Raw genomic sequence first — 22,171 nt, 5'->3', positions numbered from 1 at the left:
CTCAGCCTGTAGCCCCCTTGCTGGGCTTGGGAACCCTCTCCAGGTGCGTGTACGCCGCCTCCTCTGGGGCCGGTAGGGGAACCCAGTCCCACCCTGACATTGATAGCAGCTCAGGGCCCTGGACCCAACAGCTAGGTCTGCACCTTTCTCTTTGCTGCACTTTTCCAACCTCTCTTCTCAAGTTCCCCTCCAGGCTTTCCTTGCTGCTCTGAACTTCCTACCTCGTTCTCAATCCTGTTGCTACCCCAGCTGGGCTGTATCACCACCGAAGTCTGGCTCTTTACGGGGGCGGATATGGTGCCTCTCAGTTCGGGCTCATTCTGTAATCAGCTTGGCTAAGCCCCAGGCTGTGCAGCCCAGGGGAAAGCTCCCTGTTACAGGCCTGGTCTGCCCACTCCTCCTGTTACTGGGCTGGGGTCCTTGCTCCCCATTTCACACCTGGAGTCCAGAGGGGCTGAATACGCACAGGCTCCTCTGCCTGGAACTGGAGTTTGCTCGTTCTGGTGACTCTGACATTCAGGCCCTTCATCATCAGAGGCTGACAGGTGTGGTGAGGGAGCTGGAGAAACCCCACTGCTGAGCAGAAGGGGGTCAAAGAGTTGGGATTCTGGGAGCTGATGGCTTCGTTTGCCCTGCTGCGGGAAGTGGAGCTGGAGACCGGAAATGCCATGTGAACGAGACTACCTGATGCTCTCTTTATGCCCGAGGGGCCGGAGCCTCCTACTGGAAACGCTCTCAGGAGTCCAGGTTCGGGACGTCTCTGGGGAGCCTCTTCTTAGGAACAAAACCAGGGTGGCACGATGATGGAGGCGTCTCTGTCCCAGAGCTGGGAGCCAGGGACAGGGGAAGCTCTCAGCCAGGCTGTGCATCGAGGATCCCATTTCTCCCCCAAGAGACCCACACGCCCCAAGGAGTAAATGGCTCCTACCTCCATGAGAGAGCAGGGTCTCCCATCTAAGGCTCTCTGACACCCAGCATTCCTTGCTTGGATGGGACGAGGTGACCTGTCCCCACTGCTCCCTGACGGGGCTTAGCGGCAGGCTGTGCCCGTCTGGGAGGCTTTGCCAGATCCCAGGGCCTGGAAGACAGCTGGGAATGAGGCTCCGATTCATTTCACACCCAGAGACCCCATAGAAGGGCCAAGGGGAGAATAAAGGGCAGGAGGTGAAGCTAGCCCTGAGCCTCTATCCCACCCCCACCTCCTCAAAAGTGGAGCTTTCCAAGCTTCAGTGGGGCTAGGGGTGGGGCCCTGACACAACGGCCTTTCTGCACCATATGGGGCAGGCAGAGCTCTGCCTGGGCGCAGGGGGAATGGGATGGGGGTAGATCAAGGAAAGGGGGGAGGGGAATGGGTGTGAGGGAAAGAGCTCCTGTCCCAGATGAAGGAATTTGGGGGCAGAGGAAAGGACCCTGCTCCACAGAGAGGGGAGAGGGTTTCTGTGAGTGCCAGGGGGCTCCATTTCCCCTTCCACTAGCTCCCCATTTACAGAGAGCCAGAGCAGTACCTGCAGCAGGGAGCGGGAGTTGCTGGTGGCCTCAGAAGCACAGGCCCTGCAGCGCCTCGGGCACCTGGCGCACGTGCCGCATGATACGGAGCTGGCGCATCACATTGGCCGTGACGTCCTCCTGCTGCAAGGGAACGAGAACCTGTCTGAGACTCAGACGCCTCCGAGGAATCAGGGGGATTAACGGCCCCTGGAACCAGCAGCATTTCCACCCAGCCCCTGCCCACCTCTGAGGGATGAATTCCCCCTCCTGACCCCCAGGATGGAGTCTTGTTGTCCTTCCTAGTGACCTCCAGTGGCAACCCCGCTCCTTGTACGGGGAGCTCCTGCCACGTCCCCCTCAGTGCCCCTGACAGCTGTTCCACCTCCAATCCACAGCTCAAGTTCTCAGACCCCTCTCCTCCAGCCCCACCCAGGTTGGGTAGGGAGGGGACTGTAGCGGGGGGGCAGGAGGGATTCTGGCAGCAGTGAAGTGGGATGTGGGGAGGTTGAGACCTTTCCCCAAGTCACCCCAGCCACTAATGCTGAAGCCGCAGGATGGCAGCCCTGGTGAATGGGACAGATCGTCAGCCCCTGCTGACTGAATTCTCCTGTTCTCTCCAGCAGGGCCGGCTTTAGGAAGGGCGGGGCCCAATTCAAACATTTTTGGCGAGGCCCCGGCAGGGATGACTAACAAAAAAAATAATGTGAAAAAAAGCCTTTCATTTCTTCCATGTATTATTTACTTTCCATAACTATATAAATAATAAAATTATATATTATGTACTTTGCATCATATATGCTGTTGATCGGTTATTAATGAGCTCCGTTTCACGTGTGTGGGTCCCCGCCACTCCCTGGGGGTGTGCTAGGGTGACCAGATGTCCTGATTTTATAGGGACAGCCCCGATTTTGGGGTCTTTTTCTTATAGGATCCTATTATCCCCCACCCCCTGTCCTGATTTTTCACACTTGCTGTCTGGTCACCCTAGTGGTGTGCACATGTGTGGGTCCCAGCTGCTCCCTGCCCCCCTCATTGAAGCAGGTGTGCAGGGTTACTGCCCTGGGAACTGCAGGGCACCAGTGGACATGGGACTGGCTGGAGGCAGGGCAGGGGCTCACTGGAGGTAGGGTCTGGCTGCAGGCAGGGCAAGGGGTGCGGGGCTGGCTGGAGACAGGGGTGTGTGGGGCTGGCTGGCTTTGGGCAGGGCCGCAGGGGGGTGCGGCAGGGTTTGCCTGGAGACAGGGCAGGGGGTGCGGCAGAGGCTGGCTGTGGGCAGGGGGTGCAGGGCTGGCTGAAGGCAGGGCAGGGGGGCGGGGCTGGTGCGGGCAGAACAGGGGGGGCGGGGCTGGAGGTAGGGCAGGGGTGCAGCAGGGGCTGGCTGCGGACAGGGGGTGCAGGGCTGGCTGGAGACGGGGCTGGCTGCGGGCAGGGCAGGGGGTGCGGGGCTGGTGCGGGACGGAGTGCAGCAGAGGCAGCTGGAGCCCCGGCCCTTTAAATAACCTCTGAGCCCCCCGCTATCCCAGGGCTCTGGGGGCTATTTAAAGGGCCCAGGGCTCCCCTGCTTCTACCGCCCCGGCCCTTTAAATAGCCGCGGGAGCCCTGGGAAAGCAGCGGGGCTCCAGTGGCTATTTAAAGGGCCGGGGCGGTAGAGGCAGCGGGAGCCCCGGACTTTTTAAATAGCCCCCAGAACCCCGCAGCCCTACCCCAGGGCTCCAGCAGTGGGGGTCTGGTAGCAATTTAAAGGGCCTGGGGCTCCGGCCCCTGCTGGGAGCCCTAGGTCCTTTAAATTGCCCCCTGGGGAAGCCAGGCCACCCTGGTACAGCGCACCGGCTCTTGCCGGTACACCATACCCGGGCTTGGGCCCGGGGCCCGATTCAGGGGAATTGGTTGAATTGGCCTAAAGCCGGCCCTGGTGGGGGGATGGCCACAGAGCCGCAGGGAGGGGAACCCTGAGGTGTGGGGGCTGGGTGGGTACTGGGAGTTCCTCCTGAAGGGACGGGGGTTGGCCAAGGTCACTCAGCCCCGGGGTGTGGGAGGGGGACTGGCTGAGGGCACTCAGAGCCCCAGGAAGTGCGGGAGGCTGAGGGGAGGGACTGGCCAGGGGCACTCAGAGCTCGGGGGGGTGCTGTCCGGTGGGGCACTCACAGCCCCAGGAGGTGGGTGGGGGAGGGGCACACAGGATTTCAGGAATTCCCTGGCAGTGAAGAGCTGCTGGCGGCAGGGAGGAGCCAGCCGTGACAATCCCCACTTGGGATCCCTGGCTGGGCTAGTGGCTATGGGGGCCCGTGGCCAAGCTGCAGCGGAAGGTGACCTGAAGGAAATGCCTCGGCCTCGGCCTCCGGCTAGGAAGGGCCTGGGCCAGACAATGACCCACCGCGCAGTGTCCCAGCTCCCTGCCCCACACCTGCGGGGCACGGCCCCTCCTCTGTAGGGAGGTTGGCATGTACCTTAGTGCTGCTTCCTCCATCTCCAAAGGCCTCTCCCAGCCAGTCTCTGGCAACCCCTGCCGTTCAGTACGCACATTACCCTGCTGTGCCATACCGGGGGGGGGGGAACCCTCGGGGATGGGGGGGCTGTCACACAGCTGGGCAATTTAACCCGGCTCGGCCGGGGTGACTGTCTCCCTGGAGCTGGGGTCTCAGCCCAGGTGTCTCTCTGCCCTTCCCCCCAGTCGCCCCCGGGCGAGGTGGGAGCTCCCTACGTTGCGTTCCAGCCCCACATTCACACCCACAAGTCCTGGTGGGTTCCAATCCCAGCTGAACACGCCCACCCGGCCTTAGTGCAGAGCAGAAGGGCCCAGCGCTGCCCCACAGACCCTCTGGCTCTCCGAGCCCGCTCTTACCCATCACCACAGCACGTCTGGCCCAGGCTGAACGCTGCTGCTCTGTGCAGAGAGGCTGGCACTTCTCGCTCCTGCCGTACGAGGGGCAGGTGCTGCTACCGACTGCTCCCCCTAACCCCGCCCTGCTGCGCTCTGGGGATGCTGCCCTGCTGTGGAGCTCTCAGGTGTCTTGAACTGGAATTTGTTTGGAGAGAAACTGCTAAGGAGCCTTATCAGCCCCGAGCAGAGAGTACCTGGGAGCCTGCCTGGGTCGGGCAGGTCTGGTACAGCCTCCCCCTAGATAAGGCTCTTCCCTGGACCTGCCACCCATTGGAATCTGGAACGATTCCCTCCGAGGTAACACCCAGGGCAGCCAGGGCAGGGCAGGGCACGGTCTGCTCCCCTGGAGCGTTAAGGCTTTCAGGTGTCAGCGGAGCAGGTTGTGGTTGTACGTTAAAGCAGCGAAGAAAGTTGGGGGGGGGCAGAGGAATTGAGTGCTGTGGCCCCCCCGTGCCTGGGGCCTATTTGAAAGGCAGCTGTCACACTGTCCCCTTTATCGGGAGTGCCCACTACACCCATCTCATGTAGTCCTCGGCACGAGGAGGGGGAGCATGTTCCCAGCTGAACGGCATTCGTCTAGGACTCACCGACCCCTATTCCAGGATGGGGGAGTGACCTGAGAGAGAGGTCACCATGTAGCCTGCAATTATCAGTGGCTTCTGGATTCCTCTGGGAAAGGGTTAACCAGGGGCTTAGTTTAGTCCACACTTGGCTTTCTCGGCAGTGCTGGACTCTGGTGGCAGGGATGGGTCCAGCTCGCACCCTTTCGCACCCTGGCAGGGAAAGTGCCCTAAAGGTTAGGATGTTCTCACAGGCTGTCGTAGTTACTGGGACCTTGTCAGGGAGGATTGGTGGCTTGTGGGGCATCGGATACCTCCCCTCCTACTAGAGCTGTGCAGTAACCAGAACATTACCCCCGCGAGGAGAGGGTTTCGGGGACCCTGGGATCTTGGGAGCCAGGGCTTCTCTCAGCAGCCTGGAAGCCCAGGCCCCCCATCAGCCTGTCAAGCAGGTGGGCAGGCGGGCGAGCTGGCAGGGAGCCAAGCAGCTTTCCGTGCGAAACCTGCCTGCTTTCTGTCGGAAGGTTTGTCCAAATCGACGTGTTCCCACGAAAGGTTTGGATTTCGACAAGCTGGCAATTTCTGATGGAAAAACAGTTCCACTGGCAAATTCTGACCAGCACCTCTCCTGACCGCATAGCTCCCTGCATCTCTGCTGAGCGTGGAATCAGAATGGACTTGACACAGGTGGTTGTGCCCTGGGATGCCATCTCAGCCCAGCTCCCCCAGTGCTCCGGCGCTCACATTCTCCTAGTGGTGACGTCTGACCCTGGGGAGATGAAAGGCCTCTGCAGGTTGTTTCCTGCAGTGTGAGCTTTGGCTGCAGGCTTCTGTCCCCAGCCATGGCACGAAGGAATCTGTCTAGCCAGGCTGGGCGTCCTCCCTCATCTGTGGTCAGAGCTCACACGGGCCCTTCCAGTGACAAGGTGGCAGCATCTGGCCCTGGGAAAACAGACATCTGCTGTGTGCTCACCCCAGAGATTTCTTTCTTTCTGCAAACTGAAGAGGCCTCTTTCCTGTAGCCTCAGCAGAGGCTGCGAGGAGGCCAGCAGGCCCTGTGGCCCCCCGCAGACTGGGGGAGGCCCTGACCAGTAGCTCTAAAGGCCAGAAGACCCCACAGGACAGGTGGGGAACGGGACTGTGACGTTACGTTGCTGTTCCATGGTTCCTTTCTCCTCAGCTGAAGAAGAAACTGAGCCCTGAAGCAAGGCACCAGACTGGCTTGTCCGTGCAGTGACCCAGTATTCACCAGAGAGGGGAGAAGGAACAGTGAGGCTGGTGGGTTCCTTCTTCTAAAAAGAAAACAAATCAGAGCATGTTTTTACATCCGGCTTTTGACTCCCCGGCCAACGGGTGTGATCGTCCCAGGTAGAAAAGTCAGCCTGTAATGCCCGGCTCCTGCTGGCTGCTCCGATGCAGACTCCACTTCCCCTCTCCTCCCCGTAAGGCAGGGGAACTGCCAGCCACTGCCTGGTACTGTCTGCACCCAGCAGCAACACTCCTCTACCTCCCACTGCCCTCTCCTCTGCTGAGGTCCCCCGTGCCCTGCCCTGGCACCCTCTCTGCTATGGGATCAGACACGCGGGGAGAGCAGGGCAGGTCTGTGCCCTCAGCCCCGGGGCTCTCGCACAGAGCTCTGCCCTCAGGCCCAGCCCTGAACATCACGGCGTCAGAGGAGCTTCTCCCACTATCACGGCAGCTGCTCCTGTTGGTGCCCAAAGCCCGGGACCCGCACTCAGCCCCTGAAAGCAGGGCCGGCTCCAGGCACCAGCCGACCAAGCACGTGCTTGGGGCGGCACCTGGTAAGGGGCGGCCAATCTTGGGGTGGTGGGGATTTTTTTTGGGGGGGGGGGGAGTTTGGTCGCTGGGGGTGGGGTGGGTTGTTTTTGTTTCGTCGGCTGGGCGTGTAGGGGGCACTGGGGGGTGGGATTCGGCAGCAGTGCTCCGGGGGGGGGGGGTGGCGGCACGGCGGGGCGCTCCGCGGGGGCAGGGGCGCTCTTTGGCAGCATGGCTCGGCGGTGGGGTGTTTGGCGGCGCGGCGCTCGGTGGGAGATATGTGTGGCGGTGGGAGGGTTCAGCAGCACGGCGCGGCGCTCCGCGGGGGGGGGGGTGTTCGGTGGCGCTCGGTGGGGGGGGGGTTCGACGGCACGGCATTTGGCAGCGCTCCGCGGGGGGGGGGGGTGTTCGGCTCCGCGGCGCTCCGCGGAGGTGGGGTGGCGTCGTGGTGCTGAGGGCGTGTGTTATGGCGGCGCTATGGAGGGCGGCACTCTTTTTTTTTGCTTGGGACGGCAAAAAAATTAGAGCCAGCCCTGCCTGAGAGTTGGGAACGTTGCAGCACGGCCCAGCCCCGGCTGCTGGGAGAGGAAGGCCACCCCACCTCCCTGGCTGGGAGAGCTGCCATGATCCCCCCATCTGCCAGCCCCAGTTGTTCCCTATGAATTTAAAGATGCGTTAGGCTCCTTGATTTCCTCGGCAGGACCAATGTTCTCATGAGTTTGTGCGCGCGTTCCCCTCCCTGACAAGCATGCAAAGCTGATCCGTCCACGGCCGAGTTCTCAGAACAGTAATGTTCTTCTCTCTCTATTGAGCCCTGATGTATTAGAAGGTAAAACTCCTGTGAAAGGTGCGCTAGTAATGTTCAAAGCTGGCCGGCAATGCAGGTACTGCCACCAGGCTGCACGGTGATTCATCTCAGAGACATCTCATTAATTTAGCAAATACTGCCTGAAAGGAAGAGAGCGCCGGCCACCCAAACTGTTCACACAAATAAAATCCGTATCAGACGCCGCTCACCTTTCCGAGGCGGCTTTGCCTTCCCCTCCCCTCTCCTCTGAAATGTGCGTGGATATAGGTGAGTAAGCAAAGGTGCACTCACACACAAACACACCGTGACACATCTATAATCATACAGTGCATCACTCTGTTCCTAGGATCTCAACAAAGTTCACCTCCGCTCATTAAAGGTGACATGCTAAACAATTGGGTTTGAGCTCTTATTTTTTTCTTCTTTATGGTGGATAAAGAAAGCATGAAAAGGCTTTTTTTTTTAATTGTTTCTTTCTTGTTTTTCACTTTAGACATACCCAGTCTTAGCTTCCCTGTTTCTGCTGGTGGGCTCCAGAGGGAGTTTTCTAATCCCTCAAACCAAAGGAGCATGACCACTGAATATTTAGCAAAGAGAGCTTTTCTCCCTACTGTGTGTTCGGCATTTGAGTGAAATGGGTGCCAACCAGAACAACCGACCTCCTCCCCATGCACCTGTTTCAAGCAGCCTGACCAAAACCCCCTTCCTTCCTCCCTTGATCACTCAGGTTTCATATCCTTGGTACTTGTGAGAAAGCTGTGCAAATCTGTGATCACACTGAGTGTGCTGTGCACGTTTTAGTATACTTCTCTGTCACCCTGTTTGGACTGTAAGTTCTCTGGGGCACAGACTGTGGGTGATAGTTTTGCTTCTCTGGCACAGTAGGACGCTATAACAAGAGACAGGTTTCAGTGTGGTAGCCATGTTAGTCTGTATCAGCAAAAACAACGAGGAGTCCTTGTGGCACCTTAGAGATTAACAAATATATTTGGGCATAAGCTTTCGTGGGCTAGAACCCACTTCATCAGATGACTTCATTAGACTGACCTCCCACTTGGTAAGACAACTCCCATCTTTTCATGTGCTGTGTATATACCTGTTAGTCTCTAAGGTGCCACTAAGGACCATCCCAAACCGCCCCACCATCCGCTCCAATGCAAGGCATTTCTTTACAGCGCCTTCTCTGATATACACACACAGCAACGTGTGTGTGTGTATTATTAAAAAGCCCTCTTGATCGGGCACACTTCTCACCCTTGGGAGAGGACAAGGGAACAAATATGTGATGGGTGTTAGTCATGTAGCGTAATGCACCACTGGAAGGTGCTGTGATACTGTGGTGGTGAACGTGGTATAATGACCTGCACAGAACAGAATAGCACGGCAGTGACACTTGAGGTATGTCTGTACAGCCCCAGCAAAAGTAGGGCCCAGCTGATAATGGTCTTTCAGCACTACCACGAGAGAAACGTTAAATAATAATAAACCGACCTCGTCAGCCCAGTAGTTCTGTTGTCACCCATAGAGCCAGCCACGAAAAAAGAAGGGTGGACAAGATCTGCATCTCTAATGTAAAAGCAAATCAAACCCCACAGGGCTTTAACAACAACTACCCTTTATTCATCAGAAAGAAGCCAAAAGGAACGTGCCCTGTATTTGGTTCCGAGCACAGGTCCCCGTTTGAAGGATGTGCTGACCTCAGGATAGCCGTATAGGTTTGGTTGAGGGCACAGGCCTGTGCGTCAGGACACCTGGGTTCTATTCCTGACCTGCTCTTTAGCTTTGGTCACTTCATTTCTCCGTGCCTCTGTTTCCCCACCCACTTTTTGTCTGTGTAGACTGTAGGCTCTCTGGGGTGGGGCCAATCTCTCATCATGTGTTTGGACAGCGCCTAGCACCAGGGGGCCCTGGTCTCGTTTGTGGCCCCTAAGCCCTACCGAAATGCATTACCTAGGGAGGTGGTGGAGTCTCCTTCCTTGGAGGTTTTTATGTCCCGGCTTGACAAAGCCCTGGCTGGGATGATTTAGTTGGGAATTGGTCCTGCTTTGAGCAGGGGGTTGGACTAGATACCTCCTGAGGTCCCTTCCAACCCTGAGATTCTATGATTCTATGATTCTATGACTGTCCTCTGCGCACAAACCCTAGCCTCTCCCCTGCCCCCCACATCTCCCTGAGCCTCCCTCCTGCCTCCCTTAGCCTCCTTCCTGTCCCCATCCCCCTGTACCCCCCTCAGCCTCCCTCGGCTCCCCACACCCCGGCCCCCTTAACCTTCCCCCACATTCTTCTGCCCCCTGCCCCCACATGCCCCTGCACCTCCCTCAGCCGCTCTTATATCCCACATGATCACCTCCAACCCCCTCAGTTTCCCCTCTGCCCCATCCCCATGCCCCCCTCAGCCTTCCCCCTGCCCCCCACACTCCCTGGCCCCCTCAGCCTTCTTCCTGCCCTCCACACCTACTACCCCTGTCAGCGTTCCCCCTGCACACTCTGTCTCCCTCATGCCCATATCCCTCTGTCCCCCTCAGCCTGCCCCCTATCCCTGGCCCCACACCCCCCTGCAACCCGCTCAGCCTTCCCCCCACATCCCCTCACAGTCCCCATGCGCTGTCCAGGCCCTGAACCATGGCCTCAGCCAGTCTGCCTGTGGGCTCGGCTTCAGCCTCCTGGAGCCCAGCGGGAGGTGGCAGCCAGCGTCAGGAGGGCAGCCTGCCTGCCACATGCAGACAGAGCGTGGGGACGGGGCGGCCCTCGTGCAGGCCTCAGCCCCGCTGGCAGCAGTGGGAGATGGCGCCATTTTGATGAAGGGACAATTGGCGCCTTTGGCCATGTTTCCATGGGACAGGTGAGAAGCCCCCACAATCCCGAGTCACAATCAGAGCGTGAGGGTGGCCGTGCTGCTGCCCCTGTTGTGCATGGGGTCGGCCCAGCACGCCCAACTGATGGGGGTGATCCTGTCACGGAGTGTGGGGGGACTCAGGGTCCTGCACCCCCGGCTTCCTGCGATTCACCATGACTCTCAGCCAGCCAGTAAAGCAGAAGGTTTATTTAGACGACAGGAACACAGTTCAAGACAGGTCCCGCAGGCACAGAAAACAGGACCCCCTCAGTTAGGTCCATCTTGGGGTCCTCGGGCACCCCAGCCCCCTTGGGAGGTCAGAGCCCTGTCTGCCTCCCAGCCATTCCACCAGCCAGCTCCTGAAACTCTCCCTTCAGCGACCCCTCCCACAGCCTTTGTTCAGTTTCCCGGGCAAAGGTGTCACCTGGCCTCTAACCCCTTCCTGGGTTCTCATGTTACATGCTCAGGTATTCTCCGGTCAGTCTCCCATCCCCCAATGCAGACTATCCCAGCCACACTCCCCTGTCAGCATTCAAAGACCACAGTAAGAACAGTCCCAGTTCGTCACAGATGCGTAGCCAGAATCAGCCAGAATCCACTGGAAGCTGCTTTACCAGTTTGTTGGGGCAGCCAGACTTATGGGGCCGGCTGCAGCTGGCATTCGGGGTGTGCGGGCAGGGGGAGGAGGCAGCATGAATTGCATGTGGGAGATTCATTCGTTGTTTGTGTGACAGCACAAACTCCCCCTCATCCCAAAACCTGGTCCCCAAATGAGCAGACTGGAGCACATCACACTAAGCAAACTGGTGCCACATGCAACAAAATAAACAGGTCCCATCTCGTGTCCTTTGTTGCACATTTCGATGGCGTGTGCCAGGTGCTGGCAGGTTGCAGGGTCGAGAAGCGTGCATGCGGGTGAACCGCCTGGGTGCTCTTTTCCAGAACTATACGGACGTGGAGCTGTTCCCTCTAATGCACCAGTTCCTGCCCCCTGTATCCCAGCCAGAGAGCTGGGACACAGAGAGCAGCTGCCTTGACAGTCGCTGAATGAATCCAGTTTGATCCTCTTCCCTGTGGGACAGATGCAGCAGCAGCGCAGTCTCGCTCCAGCCCATCCCACTCAGGGATCTCCTCACCCGGCCCTGACCTGTCGGGACAATGGCGGGAGCCGGGGTTCAGTCTCTGTAACCCCACGTGCTAAGCAGGGGTTAGTGATACCAAATGGAACTGAAAGTCCGAGAGGGGTGGGGAGAGGGGTTCCCACCAGGTGTGTGGGTTTGGTGAAAGGCGCCTACAAAACGTTGGGTCTGCCCAGTGCTTAAAGACAGAGCTGACTGGACTCAGCTGGAAGTCCTGGTTTCTTCTCAGTGATCCCTAGAGCTGAAAACACTGTGAAGCCGGTTTGCCTGGGCACCATAGAGCCGGTGCTGTGGTGAAAGACAGTACAGCGGGGAGCAGCAGGGAGGTTCCCCCTAGCCAGGGAAGTCACTAAGAGCTGGACTCACTCCGGGCTGGAGGCCCCTCACAGCATGGCATCGCAGCTCCAGGCAGAGACAGCAGCATGGAGCAGCAGCGGTGCAGAGCAGAGGCAGAGGCATCCCTGGCCCACCCCTTCTCTCCCTGGGGCAGGAGGCGAACCCCCCCCCCCCCCCCGAATCCCGCCTGAACTCTCAAACTCTGCTGAGCTGGGCCCGTAAACTGGGTAAGGGGACAGCAGAGGGAAAATGGGAGGGGTGTGCCAAAGGGACATTCGTCCATTGGACTCTCTCACCCCAAGCTGGGAAACTGAGGCAAGAGGCTGCTGCCCAATAGATTGTAGGGCGGGCGTTTCACTCACAGTTCACATACTGCTGAGTCACTCTTGTGGTGGTTTCCCCAGTTCATGCTGCGTTTCTTTCTCCTCTAAATAAAAGTTCTCGTGTGTTAGTCTCAGACTCAGTGCTCGCGACGGGGGAACAGCTGCCTGTTAGGGGCGTGCTGGTCAGTTTCCCAGATTTCTGGGAGGGGCGCTCCAGCTGGTTCTGCTTTGCAATGCTAAGAGGAACCCCGAGATCCTGATTCTCGTCCTTGTCACTGCCAATACCACCTGGCACAAGTGTTACACCCCCATCGCGTTCTGCACAACCCCCGTTCCTGCCATCTCCTCTGGCTTGATCCTCTCCATTTAGTGCGTCCTTCGTCTGGAAGGCCGATGATACGGTAATGCCGCAGAGTCCCACTGAGAAATTAAATCCCTGGCTCACACCTGCCCGGCTTCAGAAACGTTGGCATTCTCGGGGAGGAGGGAGGGAGCCCAAGAAATCTGGTATCTGCGGTAAATAAAGGCTGGGCAGACGTTCCGGAGGGGGCTCCCTCCCTGCCCACAGGCCAGGCTTGAGGCCAGCGGTTGAGAAAGCAAGATAAGCTGGGTGTGGAGTGGCGCTTTCCCCATAAAGGCATGGAGCCCCGGCTCTGGTTTCTGATGTAGAAGTGGGACGCTTCAGGGTGCTAACTCGCCCGCTCAGCTGCAGCGTCGGGATGGGTGAGTTTTATTGAAATGCCCAGTATTTCACACAGCCTGGAGATGTAGGGCCAGAGCCTGGTGGTGGGCACCAGAGCCCCAGGCGGTGTGGGCACGTGGGGGAGGTGCAGTGGCAGGCATGCTATGTGGCCCCTGTGGGACACCATGTGCCCTGAGTGCCCGGGCACAGAAAGGAACGTGCCCAGACAGACGCAGTAACTACCGCATAGAGAGGGGCAGCCTGCACTCCTCTCAGTGCCACCCCTCAGCCCGGGCAGGTGCACAAGGGGGAGGGGAGCCCTGGTGCATCCTCTGCTTTCCCGACCCCGCCTGGCCAAGGCACAAGGGATGGGGGCGCAGTGAGGTACATGCTGCTTTTCCTTTGAAACGGAGCAGCATTTCCCCCAGCAAGTGCATGCTGCAGCATGAGCCTGGCTAGCTAGGAGTCTGGCAGTGCCTCCTGGTGGGTAAAGAGTGCCCCCGGGGCCATGGGGTACCAGGAGCCTGGTGGAGATCCCCTGCCCAGCGCTCTGCTGGACCCTAGGCAGGAATCCTCCCTCCCTGCCCCAGGTTCCTTTGGGCATTGGGGCCAAAGTACTTTAGAACACAAAGGAACTAGCATAAGCCATGTTTTAAAAATGGGGAAACTGAGGTATGGTGCAGTGTAATGAGTTTTCCAAGGTCACAGGTCGAACTCAGGCCCTCTGTGTCTTAGACTACTACAGTGTGTGAACGGCTGCTAGCTGGCAGCGTCCCCTCTCCTCTGGGGCGTCAGGAGAAGGGGAGGCATGTTTTCAAGGATGAGTGACTCCAGATTGTTATTTCACTTCAGTTCCAAACATTGTAGTTCTGGCTTGTCAGACTCACTGAAATCCTTCTCCTTTAAAGCGTTAACCCTTTGCCTGCCATGGGGTTATGCCTCTCTCCTCTCTCTCACAAGGATACCTGAGATTGCTGGCAGCGTGTCACAGTTACTTGGGCTGTGACATTGTCTGAAGAATTTGGGGTCCAGGCAGCTCCAAAAAGAAGATGTTTCCAATGAAATCTGTCTGGGGATCATGTCTGGGCAAAGTGTTTCCATTGCGACAGTGTGTTTCGGTGTGTCGTTTACACGGTGTTCTCTCTCTCTCTCTCTAATTCATTTGCACGTTTGTATCACGGTCACTTGTGGGGTTAGTTGTGGACTTTCTAACTTTGCAACACCACATGAATACAATGATGGCTGACAGAAAGCACGGTGCCGGACTCCAGTGCGGCTTTAGCCGGTTCTGGTTTGACACACACACACAACCTATTTACCACTGGGGGCTGCATATGCCGTGCTCTGCGTTCTGTGGGCTGTAGCTACACAAGATGTAATACCAGGGCCGGGATAGATATACCTGGGGGGGGCGGGGGGTGAATGAGCCGGTTTCTGTCCAAGAGTCTGGATTGCTCTGGGCTGCTGATCCCGGCAAGGTCATTGTGAATCCCTGCGCTGAGTGCTGAAGGTGGCCTGGGAAAAGCATGTGTGGGGCGGGGGAGGGGTGTCTATGTTAATCCCGGCTGAAATAAATGGCCATGCCCTTGCTAGGGCAGCGCTTACAGTGCACCCCTCAGCGACCTGGCTCCATTTTGAACTCTTTTTGGCCAGGACTGTGGCCCCTGGCGACTCTGCCCACTTTAAGCCTGGCCTGAGCTGGGCCCACAGAACAGCTGCAGTGTCAGCAGCGTGTCCCCCTCTGGGCTGCTGGGCTGCAGTGCAGGGGGCAGCATGCCTGGCGTGGGGCACACAGCAGCTCTGTGCCCTGGGCCCCTCTCACCTGGTGCTCATCTGAGGGGGGCAGAGCCCTGCCGGAGGCTGCCCAGCTGCTGTCTCTGTGTGGGTGAGCGGGCACTGCCCTCCGGCTGGTGGCAGTGACTGTGGACGGGGGGAGCTGGGACAGAGGGGGTTGCTCCGAGCAGCACTCCCCTTGCAGCGGTGCAGCGCGGGGAGAGAGGAGGCAGCTCCTTCCCCACCACAGGGAGCGCTCCAGCCGGCCCTGACCCGCCCGGGACCCGGGAGCCAGGACATCGGAGCCGCAATCTTTGAATGGTTTTTACCCTGCAGCTGGGTCCCAGCTGTGTGCTAATCGGGCCGGCTGCAGAGACGGAGACAGTGGCCGGGCCGGGGGAGAGGTGAATGGTGGGCTTCACCCCGTCTCCAGAGACTTGGGCCAACCCCCGCCATGCTGACCCCCTTTGAACATCCAGCCATGTCCTGCGGTGCCTACCTGGGAGCTGAGCTCTTCTGAAAATCTGGCCCAGTAGTTGAGCCCTCTGAAAACTCTGGCCTTAGCGTCTAAGGGTAACATTTTCAAGAGTGGCTAAGTCACTTAAGTGCCTAAATCCCAGTGAGTTCTAGTGGGATTTAGGCACTTGTGAAACTCTCTCCTGGTCTCATGTCCAGCGGTTTCTGTCCCCTGCAGGGTTCCAGTCCAGCTCTCTCCTGCTTCTGTCTGCGCTGTCCATGATGGCGCTCCTTTGCGTAGCCCCCGTGCAGGGCAACGTGACCCTGGCCCACAAGAAGGTGGGTGAGTAGAGAGGGGTGAGTAGAGAACCCGTCAGAGAGCTTCTATCATCTGCCATATCCGAGATCAGGGCATCGTGGGCCTGATTCTGCTCCTCTCCCCCATGCTGGGGTCACCCCTAGATCCACTTATCCACTGAATGCACCTTCCCGCCCCCCCGCCAGCGCTGGGCCCAAAGAAACGCTGAGTTCTCCGAAGGGATTGCAAGGCCGGCCTGCGCTAGTGAGCCCACTACTCCCATTCGCAGGCCTCCAGCGCCTGGGAATGGGCCAGCCGGGGTGGGGGAGGTGCTGCTCGACTGGCTGTTTGCTTTCCACAGCTTCGTTATCCCTTTCTCCGGTAACGGCTGCCAAGCCCCCGGCAGTGACTGAAGAGCGCTGGTGCCAACCGCAGGGCAGCGTGTGGGAACCAGGCACCCCCCCCAAATTGGCTGGGAGTTCTACCCTTCCATCTCACCAACTCCTATTCTAGGGCTAGCCCCGGCTAACAGCTGGGGATCTCTCGCTAATGCCTAGAAGCCTTGCCTCCAGAGTCCAGGCAGCAGGGAGAGCCAGTTCCTCCTTGTCAGGGGTTTTCATTCCCTTCTCCCCACACCTCCAGCGGCTCTGGGAGCTGCTCAGGGGCTTGCCCAGGCCGGCCAGGGGCCGAGCCAGCTCCAGAGGTGGCCCTGAGCCCCTGCCCCCGCAGTGCTCAGCAGCTCCTCCCCCTCGGCTCAGCTATGGGGGAGGGGCACACAGGGGGATTGTCAGGGGGGTAGGGGAGCTGGGGGGCTCAGGCTCGAGGGAGGACCCTGCGGAGGGGAGGGGCAGTATAATCACAGTGCTCTCATTCTACCAGGATAGTTCGGAACAATTTCCGCCCCAAAGACAAGCCCTTCGATAGGATGTCTGGAATTTTCAAAGGCGCCACAGGGAGTTGGGTGCCTAAATCCCACTGAATTCCAATCACAGTCGGGTGTCAAACTCCCTTAGGCTCTTTGAAAACTCCCATTTAAATTGTCACCGATGGGTTTCATAATTGACATTCGCTGAGATGGATCTGGCAGCGTCTCCCCCACCCTCCCCAAACGATTTCTTCAGCAGTACGGACTCAGGAAGGATACAGAGCCTTGGTTTACACTTGATTCATCTCTTCAAGGTTTCTTCAAAACCAGCAGAGCAAGAAACTATTCTTATTTTATTTTATTGGTAAAATGAAAGTGTAAGATCTGGAGCCGGATTCTGTGGCTGTAGTATTGTGAAATACACAGGACCTGACTCTAAAAACCCAGCCTCCAGTTACCCCAGGCTGATTTGATTGAGCTAGCTAGCGCGCGCTCTCTCCCCCCCTCCCTCCCGCCCCCTTAACCTGATGTTCGTGGCATTTCAGGGTTCCCCAAAGACTGCAGCAACATTCCCAGGGACAGCCCCAGCGGGGTCCATGTCATCCAGCCGGCAGGCTCTCCCCCTCGAGTGGTGTGGTGTGACATGGACACCGAAGGCAAAGGCTGGACCGTTGTGCAGAGAAATTCTTACAACACAGAGATCACCTGGAAGGAGTCCTGGAGCACCTACAAGTACGGCTTTGGGAACGTGCAGCAGGATTACTGGCTGGGCAACGAGTACCTGTCCCTGCTCACGCGGCAGAACATCTACAAGGTCCGCTTTGTTGTGGAGGACAAATCCAACAACACCCGCTACGCAGAGTACGACATCTTCAGTGTCGAGGATGAGCCCAGTGGGTACCCGCTGAGGCTGGGCAGGTACTCTGGGGACGGTGAGGACTATCTCACCACCTACCACTCCGGCCTGGGGGGCATACACGACAACATGAAGTTCAGCACGACTGACAAGGATCAGGACCAGTCCAGTGGGAATTGCGCAAGTAGCTATGGAGGCTGGTGGTACGACAAGTGTCAGAACGTCCTGCTCAATGGGAAAGGCTACATCTACTGGGCAGGGTTCTGTAAGAGTGGGGAGTGCAGGTCTTCCCTCATCCTGGTTAAGCCAACAGACGTGTGCTGGGTCCGGCAGGAGGAGCCCATCCTCCTTGGGAGCCGGCGCCGCTGAGAAGGGGAGACAATATTAGATCAGACACGGCGCGCCAGCCCCCACCTAATCAGTGCAGTCCCTGCAATGCCTCTACTCTGCTCACTCCCTTCCTGTTGGCTTCTGCATGGTAAATCCCCTGGAATAAATGCTGAGAGCCGACCCCGCCGGTGCGTTCGAATGACACGAAAAGCGTGATTGGTGTGTATAACTGGACCCCCGCTTCCACTCTGCCTCGCTGGAAGCCATGTCACTCACTACGACTTTAGACCCACATTAACCTCTGCTTCTCCCAGCCCTGCCACTGCCCCTTGGCATTAGTGATCAATGAATCATGACACTGGATTTCTAGCAACTGTCATTGAGCGTTTCAATGGGGGATGACTCAAAGCCAGGACTTTACATCTGAATTCTGCATGTATTAGCAGTGGTGAGTTTAGGTTCAAAAACCTGGCCTCTGTGTTTTTAATAAATATGGTTATTACATGAGAAAACATTGCAACAGTAATTAGTTGCTGATGAACCACTGAGATTAGATAGACGTGCAACGAAACCACACAATAAAGATATTGGTGTCCCTCTTCAACCCAAGGGGCTAGTCAAAGTTTGGGGCCCTGGGGATGTTCCAGTGGGGAGCAGAAATTGGCAATGGAGTCTGGTAATTGTTTGATGTCTTGTTTATTGACAAGGAACATACAGAGTCCTGCTTCTCCAAAAACAGCAGGAACCAACAGCAGGGATTAGCCTCCCTGCTCTCAGCTCCAAGCCTCTTTAGCCAGCACCTGGCCCAAAAGCTCTCTATGCTCCTCCCAAGATCACACCATGCTCACAGGCTCTGCTCGGCTTTCCTGCTCTGCCTCCGTGTCCTGGCTGCACTGCCCGGCTTGTCTCTGTCACACACGCACCAGCTCAGAACAATACTCGGTGGCATCCTCTGCCCACCTGGGGCTAGTTTCTGGGCACACGCCATCATGGCTTGTTCTACACGAGGCCCCCTTACCTGTTGCTTCCAGCTGTCTTAAATGAAGAGTGCATCCTCACAGCTGTGTCAATGAGATTTTAACTCCACCCATCACATGGTATAATCCAGCTCCTAGCAGTGTATTTATCTGTCAGGCTGACGTCCTCTGAGCATCTCTGAGCATTTCCTGCCTGTTTGGCTTCAGTCACTTCAATCAAAGTTCATTGTGAGCAGATGCTGAACACCATAAATGCTAACAGCCAGGGGCAGGAGCACCCCCCCCCCCCCCGAACAGGGAAAGAACAGGCTAAAGAACAAGTCAGCTGGGCCTGATGAAGTTCACCCTCAGGCAGGGCTTCCAAATCGTGGGCTGTAGCCCAAAGATGGGCCATGACGTAGTCCTGGCTGGTCCACTGGCAGGGTGAAGATGGGGGGGAATGTGAAGGGGCATTGCCCCCCCCCCAAAACTGCATCTTTCCAGTCCCCTCCTGACCATGGCCCTTCAGTGCATCCCCAGGACACAAGGCCCTGTCTAATTGGCCTTCCTGACAGAGCCTGCATGGAGAGCGTGCGTAGGGGGGAGTTTGGGGAGCAGGTTTGGAAAGAGGGATGTTTTCAGGGGGAGGGAAGCTGGGAGCCGCTGAGGTGCAGCTGGAAGGATTCCTCCTCCCTCCTCAGCATCTGGGGTGCAGACAGGTGTGGGAGGGGGTTGCTATTTTGCAGTTGGGAGTATCAGGGACCCCTCACCCCCCCGTGCACTGAGCTGTCCCCTCCATCTCGGTTGCTGGTGGTGAGGTGGGGTGGTGAGGGGGGTGGTGAGGTGAGCTGTTTTGCAGTGGCGGAGCGGGGGATCCCCCTGCCCAGGGCACTGACCTCTCCCCTTCCCGCCTCCCATCTCCGCTGTCCATGCTGGGAGCCACCCCCACCCCCAGTCTGCTCATTGCAGGCTGCGCTTGGTGCCCTCCCCAGCCAGCCATCCCTCGCCGGGCTGGAGCATGACGCTGCAAGCGGGGACATCCTCAGCCTGTCCCGGGCAGCCAGCTCGCTCAGCCGTTTTGCTGACTGGGGGCTCCCTGCCAAACCCAGGGTTCCCCTGCACCATTCCCCCCAACTTGGGGTCCCACCCACACCCCAACTCCCCCCTGAACATGGCTACCCCTCCCCTTCCAAAACAACCTGAACTCTTCATACGCCACAGCCCACCCCCGCCCCTCCCCATGAGCCACCTGGCAGCAGTGCCCTCCATAGGACCAAACTGCTCTCCATGTCACCCTCCCACCCCCACCCCCCAGGGCCAGGCTGGCGCTCTCTGGGGCTGGACCCCGTCTGTGACTGGGGTTTCATCACTCCTGCTTCACAGATGTATACAGAGCACTGTATAACCAGAGTTGTCATAACTATAAAGGGAAGGGTAACAGCTGTCCTGTGTACAGTACTATAAAATCCCTCCTGGCCAGAGACTCCAAAATCCTTTTACCTGTAAAGGGTTAAGAAGCTCGGATAACCTGGCTGACACCTGACCCAAAGGACCAATAAGGGGACAAGATACTTTCAAATCTTGGTGGGGGGAAGGCTTTTGTTTGTGCTCTTTGTTTGGGAAGTCATTCGCTCTTGGGACTGAGAGGGACCAGACATCAATCCAGGTTCTCCACATCTTTCTGAACAAGTCTCTCAGATTTCAAACTTGTAAGTAAACAGCCAGGCAAGGTGTGTTAGTTTTTACTTTGTTTTCTCAACATGTAAATGTACCTTTTACTAGAGTGTTTACCTCTGTTTGCTGTACTTTGAATCCGATTTCTAACACAGCGTTTTGCTCTGGCCTATTGCTCTTTAAGTTTGATTACCCTGTAAAGTTATTTTCCATCCTGATTTTACAGAGATGTTTTTTACCTTTTTTCTTTAATTAAAAGCCTTCTTTTTAAGAACCTGATTGATTTCTCCTTGTTTTAGGATCCAAGGGGTTTGGATCTTGATCCACCAGGAGTTGGTGAGAGGAAGGAGGGGGATGGTTAATTTCTCCTTGTTTTTAGATCCAAGGGGGTTGGATCTGTATTCACCAGGGAATTGGTGAAAAGTTTCTCAAGGCTTCCCAGGGAAGGGAATCCACTTGGGAATGGTGGCAGTGGACCAGATCTAAGCTGGTAGTTAAGCTTAGCAGTTTTCATGCAGGCCCCCACATTTGTACCCTAAAGTTCAGAGTGGGGAAGCAGCCTTGACAAGAGTCTAGTGACTCTCTCACCCTGGGCTCTCCCCAGTATAGACTCTTGTTCACACTAGTCAAAATGATGTTCAAATGCTGAGAAGGAGCAGGGAAGAGGCACAGAAATGACTTGTGGCCTGGCCAGCACACCTTCAAGCAGGCAACCCGACTGGCTGCAGCTAGTCAGCTTGACTAAGCAGTTCCGAGCTCTGTCATTAAGGTCTCTAGTCACCCAGCAGGAGGAGGTAGCTGCATTTCAGGTTTTTGCTCTAGCAGACAAAGGTGTAAGGAGAGTTGGCAAAGCTGATGTTAGAAACATTGACACTGGAAATCCATGTAAGTGTAGAAGAGTGACGGAACCAATCGTGCGGGGATGTGGGAATTCACTCTCACCTGGCCTCTGGGGATGGAGGCAGCACGTGGCTGGCACTTCTCGCTCCTGCCGTAGGAGGGGCAGGTGCTGCTACCGACTGCTCCCCCTAACCCCCAACCTGCTGCGCTCTGGGGATGCTGCCCTGCTGTGGAGCTCTCAGGTGTCTTGAACTGGAATTTGTTTGGAGAGAAACTGCTAAGGAGCCTTATCAGCCCCGAGCAGAGAGTACCTGGGAGCCTGCCTGGGTCGGGCGGGTCTGGTACAGCCTCCCCCAGATAAGGCTCTTCCCTGGACCTGCCACCCATTGGAATCTGGAACGATTCCCTCCGAGGTAACACCCGGGGCAGCCAGGGCAGGGCAGGGCACGGCTTGCTCCCCTGGAGCGTTAGGGCTTTCAGGAGTCAGAGGTGCCAGCGGAGCAGGTTGTACGTTAAAGCAGCGAAGGCAGTTGGGGGGCAGAGGAATTGGGTGCTTTGCCATTGCACTTGATCAGCTCAATTTGAAAATTCTTTCAAAGGAAATCCAGATGTATAGATCTGACTGGGGTACATGTACACACATACACACGCACACTCACATGTGCACATACACGTACACACATACATACGCACATGTACACATACAGATGTATACAGACGTACACATACACGCACACACGCTGTCCCTGGAGCGCCCCAGGATGCGACTGACGGGGTGGCTGGCTATTATGGAGGCAGAAGGGGTTTGGGAGAAAATAATCAAGAAGAACTTTTGCTGAAAATGCAAACCTAAGCTGGAAATCTGTGCAGGGCTGGGCTCAGCGAAAATGATCTTTTGAGCTGCTCTTGTTAACCGTGGTCCTGTACTTCCTGGTTTGCGTCGGACCCAGGCAGGAGACTGGGCTGCTCTCAGCTGTAGAAGCCATTGGAATGAGCCAGGTCGGAATGAGCCAGGCCCTCAGAGCCTTCTGCCACCAATCGCCCCAGCAGTCACTGATCCACACCAAACCACGTCCTTCCAGTCAGGCAGTTTCATATGCACACGTCAAACCCTTGGTTTGCCACTCAGACACCACGGTGATGGGCACAGTAAGGACCGAGAGACGCTAAACAGGCAGACAGACAAGGAAATAGTGGCCCTGGCTACAGGTGTGTGTGTGGTGCAAACGGATGAACACCAGTTGCTGGCTGAAGGCACAACCTTAATACCCGCATCTCCTGTCTGTCAGCTATC

General features: G+C 57.3%; 1 protein-coding gene across 1 annotated transcript; it reads left to right on the top strand.

The window, feature by feature from the left end:
• Positions 1-12,540: 12,540 nt before the first annotated feature.
• On the top strand, positions 12,541-19,646 carry LOC135978236 (fibrinogen-like protein 1-like protein). The gene is made up of 4 exons (XM_065579241.1): positions 12,541-12,548; positions 12,817-12,870; positions 15,297-15,397; positions 16,767-19,646. The coding sequence occupies exons 1-4, from the start codon at positions 12,541-12,543 to the stop codon at positions 17,444-17,446; spliced, it is 843 nt and encodes a 280-aa protein (XP_065435313.1). The 3' UTR covers positions 17,447-19,646.
• Positions 19,647-22,171: the final 2,525 nt, after the last annotated feature.

Source organism: Chrysemys picta, unplaced genomic scaffold, assembly GCF_011386835.1.
Source record: "Chrysemys picta bellii isolate R12L10 unplaced genomic scaffold, ASM1138683v2 scaf177, whole genome shotgun sequence".
In the NCBI taxonomy this organism is placed as follows: Eukaryota; Metazoa; Chordata; order Testudines; family Emydidae; genus Chrysemys; species Chrysemys picta.
This window is presented reverse-complemented; position numbering and strand designations above follow the sequence as displayed.